Source organism: Caenorhabditis elegans, chromosome X, assembly GCF_000002985.6.
Source record: "Caenorhabditis elegans chromosome X".
In the NCBI taxonomy this organism is placed as follows: Eukaryota; Metazoa; Nematoda; class Chromadorea; order Rhabditida; family Rhabditidae; genus Caenorhabditis; species Caenorhabditis elegans.
In genome coordinates, this window is record NC_003284.9 from 13,307,148 (window position 1) to 13,327,839 (window position 20,692).

The following is a 20,692-nucleotide window of genomic DNA, read 5'->3' on the forward strand; positions in this document are numbered from 1 at the left end:
TAGAAAATTGAAAACAATTTATATGGATTTAAAAAAGTATATAGTTATTTTTAGAAAATTTTAGGAATTTTTCAATAGTGTTAATGTGAATAATAAATTTAAAAAAAATTGTTGGAATTAAGACATATTTCTGGTCAGCGACGTTGAGCAACTGTGAAGACTGTTGCATTTTGAGCCGTGCTGTCATTATTATTTTTCAGATTCAAAAACCGACGAATCATCCTTCGGGTACTTGGTGTTTCTAGATAGTAGATGAAAAAATTCATCATCGGAATCGACTCCAAGCGGAAGTAAAAGTATCCTTCTCTCACAACTTCAGGTAAACTAGCGAAAACAGTCTAAAAATAATGTACCGTTGCAGCATATTAAAACATATGTTAGACTAGACTTCTTACCGGAAAACATTTTGTGATAAACGCTCCAAGTTCATAAATAGACAAATAAACAGCAATTGCCACTGTTTGCCTCATCATGATCAGGTCTCTGCGAGCTTGAATTTTCGACAAGTTGCTCTGTTCTGCAGCCTTGACAGTTGGAACGGCGCTGATGTGATGATCTTAATTTAATTAGGTAGAAAATTTTTTTTAAACAAAACTTTCACTTACTTTTGGTAAAGAACTTTTTAAATTTTACGTATGTGTCATTCCGTGCGAAACGCAGATGCAAGATAATAGCCAAGTTGACAAACATACATGTAAATGGAAGTAGAATAGCATATTGGTTTTGGAAAACTGTGATCTGCAATCTTAGGAAGTTTCTCCTTTTTTCATGAGAACTGCTTTCTCTCAAAAGCAAACACTGGCGCTATTCATTGTTCTCTTCCCCCAAAAAGAGAAGCAAGTGTCTAATCGTTTCTCTTTTCGGAAGGAAAAGCTTTCCCATGGCCGAATGGTCTAGTGGTATGATTCTCGCTTTGGGTGCGAGAGGTCCCGGGTTCAATCCCCGGTTCGGCCCATTCTTTTGGCATATTCAAACGCGACACGCACTTGGCACGTTGAATTGAAATTTAATGTAACATTTTTTAAGGCAGTAAACATTTGATCTCCTTTGACGGAATTCGAACAAAAATGATTACAATGCTCAGATTTTGACTAACCGGATGTCGTTCTGGGTCACACGCAGATATAAATGACAAATGATTCAACATGAAAATAATACGACACGGTGTAAAGTATGGAATAAGTAATGATATGAGCACTACAATTGCAATAACGGCAGCATATCCGAAAAGTCGTCGTTGTGTGAACATCTCAGAGAATGGGTTGAGTATAATAGCCAATCGATTGACTGTCATTAGCACAGAAATGCAAAGAGAATGGAAATACGAAAATGTGGCTCCAAGACTAAATTGAGCACCAAATGCTGTCAGATAGTCTAGAAACGTCAAATGTTCGAATATGTTTTCAGAACTCTCCACAGGCAACTCACTTTCATATTCTTCCTCAGTAAGGAAGGCAAAAGCAGCTACATTAACATTAAGGAAAACTGTAATTAGAATTCCGGGAATGCTCATTAAAACAATATAGGCCAGTGGGAGTGCAGCTTAAAAATTAATTGAATGTAATTGACTCCTAAAATTCAAAAACTACCGTTCCGACGATTTATTATTGTTGCTGTGAGGAGCACAATGTTGTAAAGCATGCACATTGTTTGAAGTATTATCATAAAAATTAAAAACAGTTGATACTTCGGTGTCATTTTATCGAAAATTGTTGAACGCTTCAAATTCGATTAGGAGAGAATGTAGAGTCACAACTGCTGAAAAGGGATATAGACTGAAATGCGAGAAAAACGTGACAGAAATTGAATCATGCTGAATTGCGTGACAGTGATAAAAATGTGTTCGAAACTATTGGATTCTGAGAACAATTTCTCCTATTCGCAAAAGCGCCCACTAAATAAAGGGTTTTATGAGTTAGATATAATAGTGTGATTCGCAGAAAAAAAAATGTACAGGGAAGTAGAACGGAACCTCTGAAACTGAACTTGCGCACATTCTGAAAAATTTGGGTTTAGATCAAAATCGTATATTTTCGAAATTATCCGACTGGTTGATTATCAAAATAAATAAACTTCATCATGTAATTTGTCTCCAACGAAGCGTGTAAAAATATTACACGTACCATGCTGGTCAACATGGTGCTCAATGATCGTGCTTTGATATTAAACGTGGCAAAATGTTCCGGGTTCCGGGTCACATCTTGTAAATATTTCGTTGTAAATAGTTTTAACTGCAGTCGTAGAAACTTAAGTCTTAAAGAGTTTTATTGCAAAATATTTGCAAATGTTTATGTATTTTTAATAGTTTTCAAAAGTTTAAAAAAATCAAAAGAATTTTTAATAATAATAACGATTAATTCATGGCAAGATAACGTTTCATAGCGCATGTTCACATGGAGCTCGAATTTTTTAAGTATCTTTCAACAAACTTTCAAAAAAAGTTGTTTACCTATTGAGCACACTGAACAGAACATTGTTACTTTTTTAAGTCTGCACAAAACAAGTAAATAGATCTATTTTAACTGCAGGCAAAAAATAAACAGTACACGAAAACATCTGTATTAGTTTTCAGTTGCAACTGCAGCGACGCAGGCTTCAAGACACAAAAAATTGCTCAGAAACAATGCTAATTAAGAGCGCAAGACTAATTTATGCGAGGAAACTAACTTTCGAGAGAGATTCAGGACAACCAATAAAGTCCCCCCCCCCAATCAAAAATATTAAACGAAATATTTTTCTCCACATTGCTGATTTAGAGCAATTTTCCGAGTTGTATCTTTTATCAGTTTTGACTTGGTTTTCAGAAATCTGTAAAAGATTGAATATAATTTAGTTTTTGAAAATCGATATTTTCTATAGTTTTTTATGGCTAATGTAATTGAAGTTTAGTAAGACGTTTTGATTTTCGATAACTCGATTCTACCGATTTTTCTTAATTTAAAAGTGTTCAGAATTTTAAGCACATCTTTTTGGTTTCAAATGTTCTCACAAGGATCACTAAAAATAATTTGAATATGATTACTCCATCCCCCAAGTCAATTTTCAACGAACACCAAATTCAACAAGTTCGTTCAGAAGTACACACAATTTTGCACTTTATTTCCGTTATTTCATGGTCATTAACAAAGTTATTCAGAAAGAGGAAGTAAACTTCAAATGCGTCCTCCATTATTGTAGTACGTGTTGTTCGCAATTTGGTTCACCGAATTGCGAATATCCACAATATCATTGGTGTTGGCACGTTGTTCCTTTTCAATGTCAACAAGTGTCTCTTGAATTAGGTACTTGAATACCTCCATGCCAAAGAAGTCTGCTTCTCGCTGGAAAAAATAAGGGAAGTTTATATGTATTGTCAATTCATACATCATTGGAGTTATTTTCAAATTAAAAGTTGTGATTGTTTTCAATAAATTGATTTGGTGTTTCAAGATTCATTTAATATACACACTTATGTATGCTACACATTTTTTGCATAAATCTCATAGTTTCTATTTTTTATGATTGTTGACATAGTTGACATTAGTGTTAATCTTGTATTTGTTGGTTTTTTTTCCATATTGCACTTTGAATTAATTTTTGAATGATATTTCCTGGAAAAAACAATTTTTCAAAACATATTGTTTTTCCTTAACAATATCATAAAATAGTAACTGCACATGACTAAATTGTATAACTTAATTTTCTCTACCCATGCCAATTGATTAGGTATACCAATATTCGTGACACACAATCGCCAACACATAAATACCCATAAAACACAAGGCACACCTCGGTGTACCTCTAGTAAACAAGCAACTGTGCTTATCAATGACAACGCATGGTTAAGAAGGCGATGAAATTAAACATGAAACACCTACTTTGAGCTGTGCTAACACGTCTTTATCTTTTGGCAGGACAGTGTTCTTTCCGTCTCTCATAAATTGCAGAACGAATGCAAACAGACGCCCGTCCCGGTTCACGAAGATTGCTCCTGACTCATCACGCTGAAATTTGTATTGAAATTTTTTTAGAGAGAGCTATGAGGATTAAAAGCATTCTCTTGAAATTCAGAAAAATAATTCTGAAAAAAGCACAAGTAAAAATTGTTGGAAGTTTTTTCAGTAGGATTTAGGCTTTCAGCTAGCTTCTAGATAACCTAATAGTCTCCAATTAAAAAATTCTGCATCCTCATTAGTATGTATATTTATTTCTAGATTGTCACCCACAATAGTTCTCTGTTGAAGAAGCACAATTTTTCCACTGGTGCGGTCGATGCGGATAAAGTTGAGGAAATATGACGACTTTGACTGTGCCAAAGTGTCGTAAAGTGTAGTAAATCTGAAGCCTTCGTTAAATTCTCAGATCTCATGTTCTCAATTCCCAACTAACCTTGTGCCGCCTGCGTTAATATGCACTATGTCTCGAGCATGATGAGATGTGACTTCAGCCTAAACATAGTTTTATAATACTCCAATTTTCTCATTAGCTGTACAATTTATTAGAAAATTGAATCAATTTCAAGACCCACCTTTTTATAATCAGCATACTCAGCGGTATGCATATCCACACCATTTGAATGAAGAGAAGCTCTAGCTAGCATTATTAGTCAAACCTGCGTGTCCTGTGAAAAACGCGAGCAAGTGAAAATCGAGGTAATAAAACTCAATGGTCGGTTGTGTTATCAGTGACGTTAGGAAAATTTTTGAATTCACCTTGTGTCAATAAGAAGATACCATCCCATTTTCAGATTGGCAACACGTGTGATTCAACACTTTTGAAACATATAAAGGTACCTATTTTCGAAAAAAAAATCTTATTCGTGTTTAGAAAAAGTATATTGTTATCACTCAATAATAACCATTTATAATTGATCTAAAATTTAAATGAAAAAGTGAATAATATTAAAAGCGTGGCAAAATTTGAATAGTTTTTTTTGAAGCTCGCTCTGAAAAATGCCAAAAAAAACAGGCAAAGAAATATGATCAAGAGTGCCAATTTTACGAATTTGGACAAACCGTAAATATGTCAATGTAATTTTGAAACACGTGTTATTCAGGAAACCGCCAACCAATCACCGAAGTATGTCGTCTCCTTTACGTAACGCTGATTGGTCAGTGCCGTCGCATGATTTGCGTATAATTTCAAAATTTAATTGAAGTATTCATTCACCACTTGACTACTCTCAAAATAACACAACCTTTCATTTTTTGAATAGTAATTTTTGCACTTGTATGCTTATTCTAACTGGCGCCATTCTGTTTTTAAAGTTTTGTTTTTTTCACAGTTTTTGAACAAGCGGTAGGAAAAAAATCGACAGTTGCCGGTTTTCGTGCCAACAGCTCAGTCTGCTATGTATGTTCACTGAAAAAAAATTTATCCTGCAATTTCAGAACTACGAAAGTTGTTCAGGAGTAGCTTGCAGCTCAATGACGATAACAAGATGTTCCAGATCATAAAGTCAAATGAAAGTCAATTATAATTGATATTTCACTGGCAATTATTTTGTTTTTTTTTTGTTATTTTCTTCACAATATGTGCGGCTGCAGCACTATCAAATTATGTTTTATACCGCCGTAAAACTTTTCTGGCCGAAAATCTAATCTCGAAAATAATTTTTTATTTGCAAAAATGTCACTTGTTTAATCTCGCACGAGAAGTGCGAATAACTAATTTCACGTTTTCATGAGTTATTTTCTTGATTAAAACAAGGCTGCTAAATTGAAACAACAAAAATAAAAGTTACCGTACACCAAACGAAACAATATGAGATTTTGATTGGCATTTTCATGTTTTTCAAAAATAATATTTGATTTCGAAATTATGTTTAAAGGAGGACTAACGGTTCGGACGATTTTGAACGTATAAGCCAAAAATGGGCCCAAATGAACGAATTTCGTAATGAAACTGCTCAAACAATTTTCATAAATTTTTTATGGCGGTTCAAAATTTCGAAAAAATGACGCTGATTTTAGCTAAAATCTCTAATTTTGCCCATTTTTCCGTGTCACATCTGTCCGAAATTGCTTTTTTGGAATTATCACCCTTTATTGCATATATTGGTAGTTTATCTCATTTAATTTCCTTGATTAAGGTACATTTAAAGCCGATAGCTAACCAATTTTGATGATTTTTGCAATAAAGGATGATAAAAGCAATTTCGGACAGATGTGACACGGAAAAATGGGCAAAATTCGAGATTTTGGCTAAAATCAGTGTCATTTTTTCGAAATTTTGAACCGCCATAAAACATTTTTGAAAATTTTTTGAGCAATTTCATTACAAAATTCGTTCATTTGGGCCCATTTTGGGTCGATACGTTCAAAATCGTCCGAACCGTTAGTCCTCCTTTAACTGCCTGAACAATTTGTTAAAATTTTAGAGTGACATTTATATTTAAAAAAACAGAAGAAACTATAATTTTTGTTTATTATGAAAAACACTTTTTAGGATATGAGTGCGTTTTTTTTTTCTGAAAGAAGCCATTTCAAAAACCGAAACTAAAACGATAATTAACTTACTTCAGTGTCCATTCGCCTTTTACTTTTTGTTGCTGGAGTCCATTTAAACAAAGTTTGCACTACTTTTAAAAGATATTCACTCCATAAAAATTCGAAAAAAACTTTTAAAGTGTTTTTTTAAACAGAAATTATACCACCAACAAACGGATGAACCGGGAAGTGTAAAAGTTTCAAAAAAAAAATAATGCAATTTCTATCAGTTTAGTATGCGTTTTCATGTCAATCTAGGGTTATTCAGTTATTCATAAATCAATTTTAGATAACTAGGGGACCAAAATAAATTATAAAGATGAAAGATTGGGATAACGAAAAATTGACATAATTTGAGATGTTAGCAAAATTCAACTTTCATGGTGTCGATACTAAAAATGACAACATTTCAATTCTGCATCGGTGGAAATATTTTGCAAGTAGTAACATTGTTTTTTACAAACCTGCCTTATTAATGACATTTTTATTTTTTGCAATTACCATTGAGAATTGCACAGATAATTTTTTTCACTTCTCTCTTCAAGAGCTTTGCCTACTTTTCCTATAACTGCCTGGAACCCAAGCCACCATTATGCATTATCTGGGCGTATGCTTAATGAGATTTGCTTCCTGATTCTTTCAATTCCCCTCAATTCTTGCAATATGTTCCCGCACTCTCTTCTAAGTATCTTTCCGAAGGCACTGTAAACGCGCCACACGCAATTGTTTCTTCATAGTCATTTTATTTCATTGCATTGCTTCTTTCACTGTTTGTTGATTTATTGGTGTTGGATAGAATGGAAAGGAAACATTTTCTACTGAGAAACAATTATTTCCGAAATTTCCAGCAAGAAATTCAGATTTCAATAATTCTTGTTGAGAATTGTTCCTATCAGGCATATTTAAATGGATAAAAGTCATGTCAATTTTTTGGTGGACTTTGAATCGATTATTAAATCGTTAAAATATAAATGAGATTGTGTTTTTTTTTTGTTTTTTGGAAAAACAAACCAGGGGAAACATTCATGCTAGATGCCACACGTTTTATGTCACAACAACATTTTAATTTAAGGAATCCGAAAGCATGTTGAAAAATGACAAAAAATTTAGCAGAACATTTCAAACGTTTCTGAGTTTTCTACCAATTCTACCAATTTGAATTTGTATTAAAAATTGAAACTTTATCTAAAAATTATGATCACTTTGAGTAATATAAATGTGTAAAACGTCTTGTCACATTGAAATTCATATGGACAAAAGTTAGACAAAATTTTTTTGCCAACTGGGTCATTCATTTTTCACATGCTCGTGTCAGATGACACCGGAAGTTTCATTCAAATAAATTGCTAACAATTGGCATTCTGATAACAAACGCTGCAAGTACATTTCTGCTTAATTAGCCAAGCTAGTTAATTAAGTTTTGTTACTGTTATTATTGCTATTATAATAACAATTCCAATAAATCCATACATAGTGTTTTCAAAATTCCAATAAAACATATTCCCTAGTATGTTTTTTTTTTGTTTTTGGTTTTTGCCTGTCATAGAATCTGTTCAAACCGGCCTTCTATATCTCAAATCAACTGACAATTTGTCAAAAATAGTACCGTTTGCCAAATTGACATATGACATATGACTCATTCATTAACAAAAATGGGCGCATTCTTTAACGCATCTGTTTTTCATCTGTTTGCACCGAAACAAATCAAATGATTAAACCATCAACGCTGTCACATATCTTTGAAGAATGTGGTAGTGACGTTGACTATATCTTGTATTCTTTGTGTTTTGTGGTTGTATCATGTTTTTCGTGGCGTTTTTATTCGATTTTTTTTTTGGAAGAAACAATAGAAGTTATAGCGGAACCGATGTACATATTCATGTACATTTGTTATAAAATGAATTTTTAAATTGTAGTGTGATAAAATTTAAATGAAGTTCGCAGGCAATTAACATTAACTTATTTTCCACACTTATTTTCCAAAATTCCCTTTCAGTGACCAAGTGAATTTCATAATTAGTTTGACCATCAAGATTCTATAAATATAACAGAAACAGCTCAAAGAAGCATACAAAATTAACCATCAAATCCCCAAAGTTTAATTTTCCTAATACCAAGTATCAAGCTACAACATACAAGTTGGATGATTCAAGCTGATTACTAAATATGCGTTAGTTAAAGTGAGCCTTTTTAGGAATTTTATTTCAATATATTTAAACATGAGAATTATTTGAAAAACATGTTTTCAGAAAAAATTGAAGATATTCCTGATAATAGTCTTGTCCGTGTTTTTCCGAGCACTGCATTCAGTCATTTATTCATTTTTCAGATTGTCTGATTGTATTTTCATGAAGTTTCTAATATAACTGCGAAATTTAAATACTTCACACGCAATTTGATATCACATTCATTTTCTGAGATCTCGCAGACTAGAACTTATCAGCACGGATACTTCCCGTTAGTCATGGATCCCTAGGCAATAATCACAATGGTTAAACACGTCAATATTACTTTTTTCCTACTTCATTCTGTAAGATCAGGCAGAAAAATCGTTTTCAAAATTTTTACTCTTACTATGATGTACGCCAACTCTTGTGTCCTGCTTTTTCCCTACAAACATTTACTTTGAAACAAGACATCTTGGCCTCCGCAATTCAATTTGAAATTCATGAGATCTGGTAGGTTCATTCTGCTTCTTTGTCAAGTATTGCTTTGTTTTGCACAACATAGATTTTGAAATTTTACTAAATTTTTTGAAAATTTGATTTGGAAATTGAAAATGTTCCAATATTTCTTGTTACTTTTTTAGCGAGTATTACAATAGAGGTCCTTGGTAGGCTTTCCCCTTCATACTTCTACTTAACGGGGGTATCTTTTTTCGTCACTGTTTAGAAAATTTGACAAATTTTTCTGGTCGTCATTAAATGGTTTGGTACACATTCCGGATAAAAAAAAACAATTACGTAGACTTCAAAATTTTAAATAGCTACCGCCACGCTTACAACGAGCTAATGTAACTTGTGTCAATTTACGGGCTTGTTTTGCATTAAATTTTTATTCAAAAAATCTTGGAGGCAGTTCATCATTTAATTCTGAAAATAAAATGTGATGAAGTCTCATAAGTTGACATGAGCGGCACAGAAACTCGTTGACTGATTCCAAATTCTCATAGATAGATTTATCCCGTACCCCTTTTTCAAATTTCCTATCTCCCTGCAGTATTCATCACATATTTTTCCGACCTCTCCGTGAAAAAGAGTGTAAATGGGTTTTCTGCAAAAATGCGCGTATCTACGCACCTCACGCTGATTTTTCTTGTAGATATAGCGGGAAAAATAAGTTGAAACTGTCATTGTGAGTCAAGGTTTCGAAAAATTCTTTGTGTCTTGTGTTATTTATATGTTTTTGTATTGTGTGTGAACTTTTTTTTTAGTTTTCTGAAACTTTTTTTCTTTATTCGGGAGTTCTGGGAACAGATGAAATTTAAATTGATCTTCTCACGACTTTTTCTACAGAAATAAAAGCTCCTCAAGTTACAAATTCCAGTCAATTTTTGATCCTTGAACAAGTAGAATTTCAAACATTTATATGTCTACTTAATTTCATACAATTTCACACATCCAAATTTATTTTTATGTCACATCTTTAATTTACTTCCTTCTTTGTGGGCAGCTAGCTCTCTTTTTATTTTTTCTGACCTGCGTTGGTCAGTGAGTTCAATATTGAATTGCGGCAAGTAGGTTCAATAAAAAGCTTATTTATGCAAATGCTGGGTACTATACATATTCTAAAAGCTCAGACAATGTCTAACTAAGTTAGATGCAATACTATTAGATAGTGCTGGTCGAAGGTGCACAGATAAGACACCAATCTATAAAGGGATGTACAGTAAGGTTTTTAAAAAATTTCGTTGCCAATAGGCAAATAAAAATTATTTCTCTTACTTCATACAGTTTTTTTAATGTTGGGGTAAACTTTGTAAAATATCACTGTAATTTCAAAATTTCCAAATGAATAAATACATCCCAATCAAAATGAGATATAGTCTAGACACCAACTCAGTTTAATGTTTATCACACGAGAACCCCTCGTCAATGGTCCCAACGCCACCTGTTTCTTATGTTTCATTTTTCGAGAAAAAAGATATCCGTGTGTTTTGATTGGACTCGAATGAGGTTACCCGATTAAAAATTTGATACACATTGGGGGTGTTGTTCAAGGTGTCAGACAATAAAACACCAGAGAACATTGCAAATGCAAATTTTTTTGAATACAGTTAAATATTGATGTCGTTTATTCGAATGATCTTTGATATTCAGTGATCATTGAGAATTATTTTTCATAGCACAACCTTTTTTTTTTTTTTTTTTAATTTTCAAAAGTGAAACTTAATAAACTTGTGATGAGTATAATGAAAGAATATTTAGCACATCAAAATTCTTAGATTTGACTAGGCTGCAGGATTCACTAAATTTTCAAATATAAACAACGAAAACATGATCGAATAATGAAACTTTGAAAAATGGAGAAAACTGAGTAGTTGTCGAACAAAAAATAATAGTTTTAAACAGTTTTCTTACTGGCGATAATTTATGTTCCAAAAAAGCTTACCATGAAAGTTCAAAACATTTGTTTGAGCTGTGTTCAATTGAACGTCATGCAATTCGCTGTTTGTTTGTTTAAGACAGTGATATTTGAATTTGTCTACCAACCATATCTGTTTCATTTTTTAACGTGGTTCCTGGTCATATCCTTTTCATTTTATTCAATTTCAAATCTAGAATTTCAACATTTCTAGTTTCGATTTAACTGATAATATTTCTAGTCAACCAAATTTTTTAATGCATGACCCCGCGATAAAATTATAAAGAAACAGGCATCTCTCTCTCTACCCACGAGACCACGAGACCCACGAGAGCCATGTTGTAACAGTCGGGTGGGGCTTCGATGAGTATGTTAGAGCTAAACTTTAAACTTGTGACCCCAAGAGCTTACATTTATTTTATCAATCTCCAAAACTCTACTCTGATCTACAACGAGCCCGCCTAATTTTCAATTATCTTGATGCAAGTAAGAGAATTGCGGTGCATGCAAAATTCTCATTATTGCTCCCAATTTTACCCCCCGACTCCTTCTTCATTCCATTAGTCAAGCGTTGTGCGCATGTGTGAGTAACAGCACCAAATAGGATATCTTGGTGGTAAAATAATTGCTTTCCAATTTCTGTCTTTCAACCAGTTTTATTGTTTTAATACTTTTTTCTCACCATATAAATTTAACATTTGACATATGTTCAGCGGCAGTTTTAAATTTCATTTTCATGATGCATCGTTTTTTGATTGCAAAAAAATAACAATATTAAAAAAAAGCCCAATACACAATTTGATCTCTCATTCCAACATGTGTACCATTTCCGTTTGCTTTCTTTTCTTTTTTTTTGATAGCAAATCGATTCAATAAAGTGATAGTGGTGAGACGATTGATAAAAAAAGTTGTCATTATTGTTATTGATTAACTTCAAACTTCTTTCAACGCGGCCACCCTGTGATTTTGAAAAATGATACTTTTGCCCTTTTGTTTTTTCTGAAGTCGAAAAATGTTTTCAAGAACTAGAAAATATGTTCCAGAAATAAAAATCGCTTAACAAATTCAAACTTTCATTTTCAAAAATAAAACTTCGCAAAATAAAACTCAAAATTTTACAACTTTTTATTGAATAGTTCAAAACTCCATCTAATCCTCCAATTCCTTTCCACAATGTTTCGAATTTAAACGAGATTCTATAGAAAATCATTTTCTTTCAAAATGTATCAATAGGATATATCTTTTCGACTGCTTCAAAAATATTCCTTTGTCAATAAAAGTCAGAAACCGACACGTGCATACATCTATTTGGTTTTGATTTACAGTAAGCCTTGATCTTTCATTTAAAAACAGAAAAAAGTTAGATCTGAACTGGCAGTTGTACTAGCTTATAAGAAAGAATAAAATTAAAAAAAAAACGAGAAGCTTGCCTGAAGCACAATAAATTATTAAGAACAACCAAATAATGTCCGGAGCCGATATATACCGTATTTCCTCTATTAGTTAGGCGCCTCTATTAGTTTTGCACCTCCATTAGTATTTTTTGTTATTGAAATTGATGATATTATGTTATAACTTAATGGAAAACATGAGGAAAAAACCTGTTCGAAAAATAGTTTTGCACCCTCTATTAGTTTTGCATCAAATTAGGTGCCCGAAAATTAGTTTTGCATGCCTCACTAATAGAGGAAATACGGTATGTGCATATTATATCAAAAAGTTGCTTCAATAAAACTTGTAAGTATGGCTCCGCTTGATTACGGATTGTTAACGGTTTTGTATTGAATTTTTGTTGTGTATTTTCTGTGAAGTTTTGAACTGAACACTTTGAATTGAAAAATTTGAGAAAACTACAAATGAATTTTTTGTCTATCTCCATCAATTTTTTGTCAAAAATTGATGGAGATAGTTTTAATTCTTCGTTGCCTGTAGAGAAAGGCCAAGTCTTGCAGAAAAGATTTCACCGTAACCTGTACATCCCCAACCTGTACAATCTCTTAAGCTCAATAGACCTTTCAGAGAAGATAAACCATTTCTAGACATCTCGTGTTTGTCTTTTCAAAACCACAAAAGGGATCTTTGGAAAATATCGTTGGTTTGATCTCGATGTTTATATTGAAAATAGTTAAATTATTCTTTTGTCATTTGGGAGTTTTTCCTTTGTTGTCTGGAATCAAAAATCACCGCCCCCATATAAATATGATTGATACACGGTATATGTATGTCGTGATATCCCAATGTTTTCATTTTGTACAGGGAAATGATTAACAACAAACTCCCGGATTGTTGTGCCACGACTTTTTGTTCCTCTTTTCCTGTGAATGTTTTAGTGATCTAGCCATTTTTTGCTCGTTCAATTTCTTTTTTTAATAGTAAACACGATTAACAAAAAGCGCACCGGCCACTACCGGTGGTTGGAGGGCAAAAACTGAATTCGTTAGAGAAAAACTGGGGAGAAAAAAAAGAGAATCTGTTTTTCACCTTGTCTCAATAGTCGCCGCACTTTTTCTCTCCACTCTCTGTCTTCCATTACGCAACCTATGCATCCTGTCCTCTCTCTAAGTTTCTCGCTTTTGTTTCATACGGTTCGTCTTCATCATTTCTTCTTCTTCTCTCTCGCACTTGTTTTTGCATTACGTGTGTTTCTACTTTTGATTGATATATGTTTATTGGTAGTGAGAAAGTTTGCAATCGAAATGATAACCTATCTTCAAATTTGAACATCATTCTTTCCATTTGCCAATTCTCAGTCTGTGTAATATAGCTCGGAGTCAGGATGAATCACAGATTCTAGATCATTCATTGAAAACTTGAAAATAAAATCAAAGCTTATCATCTGTCCCGCCAATATTCGCTAGCTCCTTTGATTTTTGTTCTATGATACATTAATGAAATCTTACCTCAGACATTGATACACACTTTTCAAAATATTTTTTTTGTACTAAGTACTTATCAAAATGTAACAGTGTATAGATATGCTTCAACTCAATTTCAAAAGACCCTTTGAAACTCCTTAACTGATATGACTCTTCCAGTGTATAGTGGTGAGCAAAAGATCACAATCGCCGATTAAGTCTTTTTAATATTTTCTAATAATTAAATAGAATTTATTAAAAAAAGTTGTGTGGAATTTTTGTAACTGTGCGTTTTCGAAATGTTTAAGTATTATAATTTCAAACATCAGACACATTATACAAATTTAACTTGCACTGTATTTATTCCTAACTACCATTAAACATTCCTTCCCTCCTCTACTTAAAATTTTTATCACGATTTACAGTAAATCTTTCAAACCTTGTCGTAATCACGCAAATTTTTTACAGACTGTATAGACACAATTTATAAGCAAAATACGGTGTTTTTCATTTCAAATTCACATTCTTTTTGCATGCTTGATTTTTGAATCCATGTTTTTTACTGTTTTTTTTAACGATTTCCGTTCTACACAAGTGAAAGTTTGCCAGTTGTTTTGCTGAAACGATTAACATATACCTCCCCCGATCAAATATATTTCGCGATGTTATGATGTTTTTCATTATTTTCCCAGTATTATATCAAAAACTGCTTTTCGCTGTTTACCCCACCGAGTATACTTAATGTACATTTTGAACAATCATCTCAGACAGAACCGCCGATAAAATCTTTTTTCACTGATAAAATCTTATTCAATCCTGCAAGTATTTTTTTGGATCTTTAAATTTTACATTGGAAAAAGTACAAAATGTAACCTGCTCCTATATACTTTATAGCACTTACGAAAATACACAAACTCATCGAAAAAAGTGCAGAAAAACAAAAACTTGGGAGATGTAATAGCGAAAACTTGGGACATGTAATAGCGATTATCCGGTCCAAACTGTAAAAATGAAATTTTGGGGGGGGGGGGGGGGGGGGTTTCATTTGGAATTCAAGGGGTAGAGGTTTTGTGTCTTCTGCATAATTCTGCATCTCTGTTTTTGTTTCATACTTTTATTAAACTCCGCTCATTTGATCTTTTGTGATGTATTAGAAAATAATTGTTGCACTACGTTTTGCGATCAGAAGTTTCAAATATTGAAACATTTAACTATCATCTTTGTATTAATTTCTCAAATTTTTTCCTGAATAATATTTTCTAATTGCTTCTTCAAAGTAACAACAAAAATAGAAAGTTATGTAGAAATCAAAACCACTGGTACAGCGAATTAATTCTACAGTTTAAAAACGACTAGAATTTTCCAGTTGCAAAACTCTTGTTTTGTTTTGTTTTCCGCGTTAATATAACTTTCAGTGTTTACAGTTTTTGTTCGGAATTTTTTTTCGCAATTTTCGCATTTGTATCTAAAATCTGTTGTGTCCAAAATTAATTTATCCGTGAAGTTAATTATTCCAAACTATACATGTTTATCTTGTTGGAATATGAATGTTTAAACCAAAATTAAAACAAAAAACTGGAATTAAAATTATTTTTGTTCTTTGATTTTTTATTTCGACTTTCAAAAAATTGATGAAAATTGGGTTTTCACCTCTTTTAGACTTGAAACATATTCCTTATTTCTTGAATGTTTTGAAAGTGTTATTTGACCATTTTAGTACCACAGTAGTGGTTTTCAATTCTTTCTCATTTGCCGATCTCCATTTTTAACTACTCAGTTTTCAGCATTCATAATTATTATTTATTTCTTCCAAATTCAAAAATTGAACTTATTACTTGATCGAAAACGTTTAGTTTTTCAATGTTTCTTTTTTCTCTATGAACTTTCAATTTCACTAGCATTTTTACAGGACACGACATCTCCGATCTAGCAACCAATCTAGCTACAAAAGATAACCTGGAACATCCAAACATCATTGGAAAACCCAAGTTTTGCTACGTCGCGTGACCCCACCTCCTCCTCAACGTCATCATCATTTTTATCATCGACGTCTCTTCCATCAAATTTGCTACGTCGATTCCTCCACATCTACCATATGCCTAACTATGAATGGCAGCAAAAAATATAACACGAGTGGTCATTCCACGACTACTGTATTTATATCACACAGTATGCTTGCTGTTTTGACCACCGTACTTTTTTTGGCTCCGGCTACTGGTGCCGACACGGTTTGCTCCTTTAACGGTAATGGAACTTGCTCCGTGAACACAGATACTGATGGAATTATCGAAATTTTGAATGAAAATAATTCGACAGTAAATTGGAAGATTCGACCTCAAAACATTGGGTTTATGTATTATGTAACGGTAAGTTGTTCGTTTCTTAAAAAATCATTTTTTACTCGACGTGGAAATTTTAAATTTCACAGCTAGGTCCTACGCTTCCTTCCTTATTTTTAACTCTCTTTTCCACTTAAACCAGTTTTATTTCCTTTGTATTGTCAATCATTTCCTATCATATTATCCCATGTGAGGCATATCACATAGTTTCATCCAATTCACTAACCTCTACCCTTATATTAGCCAGTTGTTTTATTGAACAGCCTTCGAGGAATGTTGTACAAGATACTTTTTTTTGCCGTACACTTTAAGTAGCTCCATTTCGCAACTAATTTCCTTCTGGGGCTTGGCGTCTAACTTTTGCCCTCCACTGAGTAATGAGCTTTTCTGTTGGATAGGCAATCTAACAAATTCGCAAATTTATTTTCAGTGTTTTTTTTGCTGATATTTTTCTTTAGTTGAAATTATACCGACAACGTTTTTAATTTTTGATCTTCTCTTTGCCCCCTGCCACAAACATTCAGACGATACCCACCCACTCATTAAAAAGCTCGTAAATCGGGGGACTATTCTTTTATAGACGTCGGGCGATGGTGACGATCTGATTGTCAAGGGAATCGTGAAATGGAAGGTTCAACTGAAAAATTGGTCGACAAACGATACCGTAGTCGAGGGATTTCTGGTGACGATCATGGATCATGATACAAATGAAACAGTGACTACTTATCAGCTGACGTTGTCTGAACCTTTTGAGCATTTTGCCGAGAGAAACGATGTAATGGAGATGCGTCTGGAGTTGGATGACGTGCTTAGTTTTGATAAAAGATATGACGCAAAGGTTGGTTTTAACGCCACGTGAGCGATCAGATAATAAATTCATTTTTTGTTCAGATCAACATTCTTCCAATCGGCAAACAAGCTGCCGCTTCATCGTTTCTTTCGATAATGGGAAAACTCGAGGGAGAAAAGTGCTCAGCAATGACTGGTTCGTACTTTGATCACCTATTTTATTAATGATGGAAAATATGAATTAAATAATAGGAGACAAGTAGATGCTTGATTCTATTTAACTTGAGCACTGACGTCGCCCCAGGGGTGGCTGTACCTATTGTCATAAATTGTCGAATCAGCATCAAAATCGCTGCGCGCCCAAACATTAATCTTTTTATTTCAGGTTTGGCAGAGAGATGGGCACCACATGTCATGGTCGAACTTTACGAGACAACGTCAGATATTCAGGTACTATTAAATAATAGAGAGTAAGGTAGAAGACAGAAAAAGAAAAAAAGAATATTAAGATTTAAAAGTGAAAAAAAATGGAGATAGAGGGTTTAACGTCATGATCATGTCTTGGGCTGTGATTTATGTAATCACAATTTAAATTTGTTCTAATTTATAACATGAGTAAGGATGAATCATATGTACAACTCAAAAGCTCAAAAATTCAAGATAAAATGACGCATCTGTAGGTTTTTAAATCTGAACCTTTTTCGTAAGATACACGCGTTAAGTTTTGAATACTATCATATCGTTTCATTTTTCTATTTTCAGCTATCCTGGAAAGCTGCTCCACAATTTCTGTGCGTGAAAACTTATGAAGTAATTTTACAAAACCGTGATGGTCGAATTATCAACACATCTGAAGTCAAGGTGAGTCAGAATGCAGTTCAAAAAACCAAGAACTTTTCTAATCATCTTGGTCATGACTATCACGAGGATTGACAACGATATGTAGACAATTGTGACAGAAATCAAAAACTGAAGCTAATTTATTTTCATAACTAATCAAAGCTTTGCAAAAGATGAAACGAAAAAAAAATCAAACGCGAAAAGAACAGATAGACTGGGAGAACCCGTTCGATAGTACATTGATGACAGTTCTAGAAAATCATAAATTATTTTTGGACTTTGATAATTACATATTAAACACAAATCATGATTCGAATCGTTTTTAGGTCAACCTTGGGCAGAAGATCGCAAACGCAACATTCCATGGGATTGAGAGAAATCAAATGGTTCAAGTCAAGGTAATAAGATAAATATTTGTTGTAGGCAATTTATAATTTTAGGTTCGCGGGAAAAATGCGATTGATGGCGGATGTGCATGCGTCAATTGCAATTGTATTACAGATAAGACAAAGTTCTTCGTTATACCAAGCCTTGCAAAAGTGGTGAGTACAAAATGAGGGACGGTGTAAATACCTAACATGATTTGTTTTATGTAAAAAATAGAACAATGGTAGAGTTTTGAGAAACTTTGTGGGGTGAAAGTGAACGCCATTTCGCTAAAAAACTACAAAACTATTTTTTAAAAACTATTTAAAAAATTATATCAATAAAAACTATAAAAACTTTAAAATAAGACTATAAAATGTTTTGCAAATATTCGTAGAACTAGAAAATTATAAAAAGTTTACTCGCTATTAGTTTCAAAAAAGTTTACTTCCAAAAACGTCTACCTCGTGAATCAATTGAAAAATCAATTAAAAGTTCCTTACTTCAGAGTCACTCTGACAATGATCAAATTTTTTTCAGACTCCACCGGCACCCACTTCGCCTACTGCAGTTCATCATGAAACGCTTATACTCTCCCCTCTCCAGATTTTCTTTATTTTTACCGGAGTAGTTTCGTTGCTTCTTTTATTGGCGTTCGGATGGCTATGCTGCAACAAATATCGCAAAACAATCTTCAAACAGAAAATTGCGTTTAGTGCGCTCAAATCGTCACAGTATCCAAACAGAAAAACGAAACCAAAGAGTAAGAGATTCTAGTGGGATAATTTTAAAATTATGTTTTCAGAAGCGTTCAAAGTGATGCTAGTATGTCCCGAGGTGTCCGGTCGTGATGAAGACTTCATGATGCGTATTGCCGATGCACTGAAAAAATCTAATAACAAAGTCGTTTGCGACAGATGGTTTGAAGACTCGAAAAACGCAGAAGAAAATATGTTGCATTGGGTTTACGAACAAACAAAAATTGCTGAAAAGGTACAAAAAATTCGGCGTAATGCACACCACGTTTTTCTCATTTTCAGATCATCGTTTTTCATTCTGCATACTACCATCCACGGTGTGGTATCTATGACGTCATTAACAACTTCTTCCCGTGTACCGATCCGCGATTGGCTCACATTGCTCTCACTCCAGAAGCACAGCGAAGTGTGCCGAAAGAAGTTGAATACGTATTGCCTCGTGATCAGAAACTTCTAGAAGATGCATTTGATATCACTATCGCTGATCCACTTGTCATAGATATTCCTATCGAGGACGTGGCAATTCCAGAAAATGTGCCCATTCATCATGAGAGCTGTGACAGCATTGACAGTAGAAATAACTCAAAGACGCATAGTACAGACTCGGGTGTCTCATCATTGTCAAGTAATAGCTCACATTCAGGAGGAGATAATGAGGTCAGTAAGAGAAAAAATGTAAATGGTTAATTAACAGGAAACTTCATTTTCTAATAAATAGAATCACGATCCGAGTGTGCCTTTTTCATTTCATATCCAAAAATTTAGCAAAAAATGTAGATTAAAATTTAGTTTTTATCAGGCGCTTCGTTGTAAAAACAAAGTGTAACATCCCATCAAAAAGTGATAACTTTACCGCAATTTCTCGTGTTCAAACCCAGAAAAGACATTCTTATTGCACATGGCCGCTGAAGAAAGCCTAAGAAGATATGTAGAGTCCAATACTAGTCGTTCGGTGTTTTGTAAGTCTAGAAGAAATAATACAGAATTTTGTAGGAATAAAAAAATTTTACTCCAAAACTTTACATACTTTTCATACTTTTGATATAACTTACAATTAGAGGATTTCAAAAAAAAAATAATTTGAAAGCAAATGAATATAACTAGTACTTAAAGAATGCAGAATTTCAATTGAAGTTGCTAAAATCTAGGTTTGTCACTCATTCAAACAGACTTTGGTTATATGCACATCACGTTTCATAAACATTTACAATTTCAGACTCTGACAAGTGGTATGCCAACTCATTTGAGAGATCTAAACATCGAAGCCCATCCTCTACTTCGACAGCCCGTAGAAGTTGTGTAGCACATTTTGAACATGTGAGCCTGTACAAAAGCCATAATACTTCTCAACTACTATCATCGTCATCTCTCCGTCACCAATGATCTCTACTCAAAACGGTTATGGACGGTTTTTTTGCATAAGGATTCAACTAGCCCTACACGATTGCTTTGATCTCTGTACATTTTTGCGTTTAATATGGATATTTGCTTTTTAATGGATTTTCGATCTTCTACTTTTATTGTTGATTTTTCTGGTTTTGTGGGGGTTGTGTACAAATTTTGTTTATTTGTTGTCGGTAACCACGGGTACCATATTATGTGAATCGTTTATCATCGTATTAAATCATGTATACATGCATTGTACAGAGTTTTTGAATATAATAAATGAACATGACGTCATTTGCACCTACTTT

General features: G+C 33.3%; 3 protein-coding genes and 2 non-coding genes across 6 annotated transcripts; 3 read left to right on the forward strand and 2 right to left on the reverse strand.

The window, feature by feature from the left end:
* Positions 1-4: 4 nt before the first annotated feature.
* On the reverse strand, positions 5-1,698 carry srxa-8 (G_PROTEIN_RECEP_F1_2 domain-containing protein; the record flags this gene model as incomplete). The annotated part of the gene is made up of 6 exons (NM_077815.4): positions 5-338; positions 396-556; positions 606-738; positions 1,097-1,374; positions 1,429-1,542; positions 1,590-1,698. The coding sequence occupies 6 exons, from the start codon at positions 1,696-1,698 to the stop codon at positions 135-137; spliced, it is 999 nt and encodes a 332-aa protein (NP_510216.3). The 3' UTR covers positions 5-134.
* Positions 883-954, forward strand: R04D3.t3. Its single transcript has one exon. It is a non-coding gene; the product is annotated as a tRNA-Pro (tRNA).
* Positions 1,699-3,079: 1,381 nt separating the features above from the next.
* On the reverse strand, positions 3,080-4,608 carry F46G10.1 (BTB domain-containing protein). Of its 2 annotated transcripts, none has more exons than NM_001129673.4 (5): positions 4,508-4,608; positions 4,369-4,427; positions 4,206-4,317; positions 3,858-3,983; positions 3,080-3,320 (listed from the first exon to the last, which is right to left on the reverse strand). In NM_001129673.4, exons 1-5 carry the CDS (start codon positions 4,577-4,579, stop codon positions 3,153-3,155), a joined length of 537 nt encoding a protein of 178 aa, NP_001123145.1. In that variant the 5' UTR covers positions 4,580-4,608; the 3' UTR covers positions 3,080-3,152. The 2 variants fall into 2 exon arrangements, 1 of the variants encoding a protein (NP_001123145.1); NR_023998.1 differs by having other exon boundaries at positions 3,153-3,320; positions 4,206-4,324; positions 4,508-4,579.
* A 6,014-nt stretch (positions 4,609-10,622) lies between these two features.
* Positions 10,623-10,643, forward strand: 21ur-11893. The gene has a single exon (NR_072387.1).
* A 5,172-nt stretch (positions 10,644-15,815) lies between these two features.
* On the forward strand, positions 15,816-20,677 carry F46G10.2 (ILCR1 Ig-like domain-containing protein). Its single transcript, NM_077817.9, has 11 exons — positions 15,816-16,272; positions 16,826-17,083; positions 17,137-17,230; positions 17,420-17,484; positions 17,797-17,895; positions 18,201-18,272; positions 18,315-18,416; positions 18,781-19,003; positions 19,046-19,233; positions 19,281-19,655; positions 20,215-20,677. Exons 1-11 carry the CDS (start codon positions 16,012-16,014, stop codon positions 20,299-20,301), a joined length of 1,824 nt encoding a protein of 607 aa, NP_510218.2. The 5' UTR covers positions 15,816-16,011; the 3' UTR covers positions 20,302-20,677.
* The last annotated feature ends 15 nt before the right edge of the window (positions 20,678-20,692 follow it).